The 2,500-nt window shown below is 35.3% G+C and overlaps 1 protein-coding gene across 5 annotated transcripts in view; it reads right to left on the reverse strand.

The window, feature by feature from the left end:
* LOC119577772 (probable phosphorylase b kinase regulatory subunit beta) overlaps positions 1-2,500 on the reverse strand; it is a 40,425-nt gene that overhangs the window by 22,264 nt on the left and 15,661 nt on the right. For all 5 annotated transcript variants that reach the window (XM_037925332.1, XM_037925331.1, XM_037925333.1 and 2 more), the window contains 2 exons: positions 404-496; positions 107-244 (listed from right to left, as the gene is read on the reverse strand). In XM_037925332.1, coding sequence (XP_037781260.1) covers positions 107-244; positions 404-496 — 231 coding nt within the window. The remainder of the gene's footprint in view (positions 1-106; positions 245-403; positions 497-2,500) is intronic.

Here is a 2,500-nt window from a genome sequence, read left to right on the forward strand (position 1 = left end):
AGAGAGGGAGAGGGAGAGGAGGAGGTGAGTGAGGGAGAGAGAGAGAGAGAGAGAAATAGTCAAAGTAACTGAATTAAAGTTATCAATGCTGCAACATCAGTATTACCTTGCTGGTTCCCAAGGCACCAATGGGACGTAGTGGTCTGCCATGGACTCCAATCTTTTCGCTTACACCAAGATTTTGATAAACTTTGACTAGATCCCGAGGCGGCCATATCTGGACGGGCTCTACTTCATGAGGTGTCTAGAAATAATATTGTCACTAAATAGATTATAATAATGAAAGCAATAATAAATATACTACATGCCACCCTTTGGTAGTTTTTATTTTGATTTTGATTTTATCTTATTTTATTTTTTCGATATACCAACCAAGATATATGTCTACATTTTTATGCCTGACCTGAGTCTGGATGCCGTATGTTGCCATCATTGCTTGCAAACGCATGCTTTCTGCAATCAAGACAACCTGCACCACCAAATCGCTTGCTGTCCCCTATGTTAGCAACAAAAAGTCACCATTATTAGAATATAATATATCTATGCAGAAATGACTTTTAAAAATTTATGATTATGCCTATAAAGGTTACTGAATTTGATATTTAATGCCACTTAAAGTATGATGTGAGTCTGTATGGGTGATGGTGTGTTGGAGTGTGTGTTTGTGTTGAGTGTGTGTGTGTGTGTGTGTGTGTGTGTAGTGTGTGTAGTGTGTGTTGGTGTGTTGTGTTGTGTGTGTGTGTGTGTGTGTTGTTGTGTGTGTGTGTGTGTGTGTGTGTGTGTGTGTGTGTGTGTGTGGTGTGTGTGTGTGTGTGTGTGGTGTGTGTGTGGTGGGTGTTGTGTGTTGTGTGTGTGTGTGTTTGTGTGTGTGTGTGTGTTTGTGTGTGTGTGTGTGTTTGTGTGTGTGTGTTTTTTGTGTGTGTGTGTTGGGTTGTGTGTGTGTGTATGTGGTGTGTGTGTGTGTGTGTGTGTGTGTGTGTGTGTGTGTGTGTGTGTGTGTGTGTGTGTGTGTGTGTGTGTGTGTGTGTGTGTGTGTGTGTGTGTGTGTGTGTGTGTGTGCATGAGTGTGTGCGTGCGTGCGTGCATGCACGCACCCACACCCACACCCACACACACACATATGCTAGGTGACCACTATACATTATATGTTGGTTTCAACTTTCTTACTTAGTAGAAAAGGAATATCCCCTTTGAAGCAAAGTGGAAACATCAGAATCACCATAACATGCTTAATGGGTGCCCAGCAGTGAGGGAGTATATATCCACAACACACTCATGTAATCTTTGTATATTTACAGTGAAAAAAACGATTACTTTAACCCTTTCCCTCTGGAACAATGTAGCATGATAATCACAACATTTTTGCCTTACACAGTTTTGAATGTTTTTTCTATTCTGTATGTTTAAAGTATTCAATTAAAATATCTCTTTCATTATGTGATCAGCATGGTATCTCTCTCTGCACACTATTAGCAATCATCTGCGATAACACTAATTACTTTTTGTGAGGTTCGAAGTGCAGTTATGAGAAACCTACAAAATTAGAATGACCTCAATATTGTGGCTCAACTGCCAGGACATATCAAAGATATGCAAATTTGGTGTATAGTAGTAACCTTTTAGTATTTTTTCCTTATATTTTAGTTTCTTGAATGCTGGCCTTTAAATTTCTCAGCAGTTCTCTGTAGGGAAAGGGTTAAACTTTGGAAAAGAAAGTTGCACACTCTTAAATAGTTCAACATGGGAAAATTTGATGAGAAATGAAAAAAAAAAAGCTTTAAATTTCTGAAAATTGGCCTTAACTGTGATAATCTGCATGGTAAAAAGATAGATTCCACTCTAGTGATGAATGTGCAGGTCCAATTGTTTATTCAATCACTTGGAGAAAACAATAGAATAAGCATGTTTCATAATAATCATCCCAAAATTATTTTAAAAATATACATCTATATAAATAAAATCAGTAAAACAAACACTGATATTTAGAAAGTTAAAACATTTACAGAACTTTTAAAAATGGCAAAATATTGAAAAAATCAATTAAAATCATGCAAGTGTCATGCACTGTGCTACAGCCTATGTGGCTTGATCAACATTTCAAAACCAATTATATGAAACTTTGTTAATTAATCTATATCTGACATACAAACTAGGAAGGGAAATGTTTTGCTTCAATTATGTACATTGAATCATTCCTTTTTTTAGGCATATCATTATTCAAGTAATTACAACACAATATAAAAAAATCACATTAAATTTGAGATCTTCTTGTAACTATTTATGCATAAAATAATCCATATTTACTTGATTATTAATGTCAAACATTATCATCAAACATATTTAAATTGAATTACTGATAAACATCAACTGACTAACAAGAAAAATGTACAGAATATTAAACTCCAAATTTATCTGTAAGAGCACCAATATATAACACCAACAAAACTTTTGTTCAAATAAATATATAAAAATGTTATAAGCTGTCTTTCTCAACTCATGC

The sequence above is a fragment of the Penaeus monodon genome, chromosome 10 (genome assembly GCF_015228065.2).
Source record: "Penaeus monodon isolate SGIC_2016 chromosome 10, NSTDA_Pmon_1, whole genome shotgun sequence".
In the NCBI taxonomy this organism is placed as follows: domain Eukaryota; kingdom Metazoa; phylum Arthropoda; class Malacostraca; order Decapoda; family Penaeidae; genus Penaeus; species Penaeus monodon.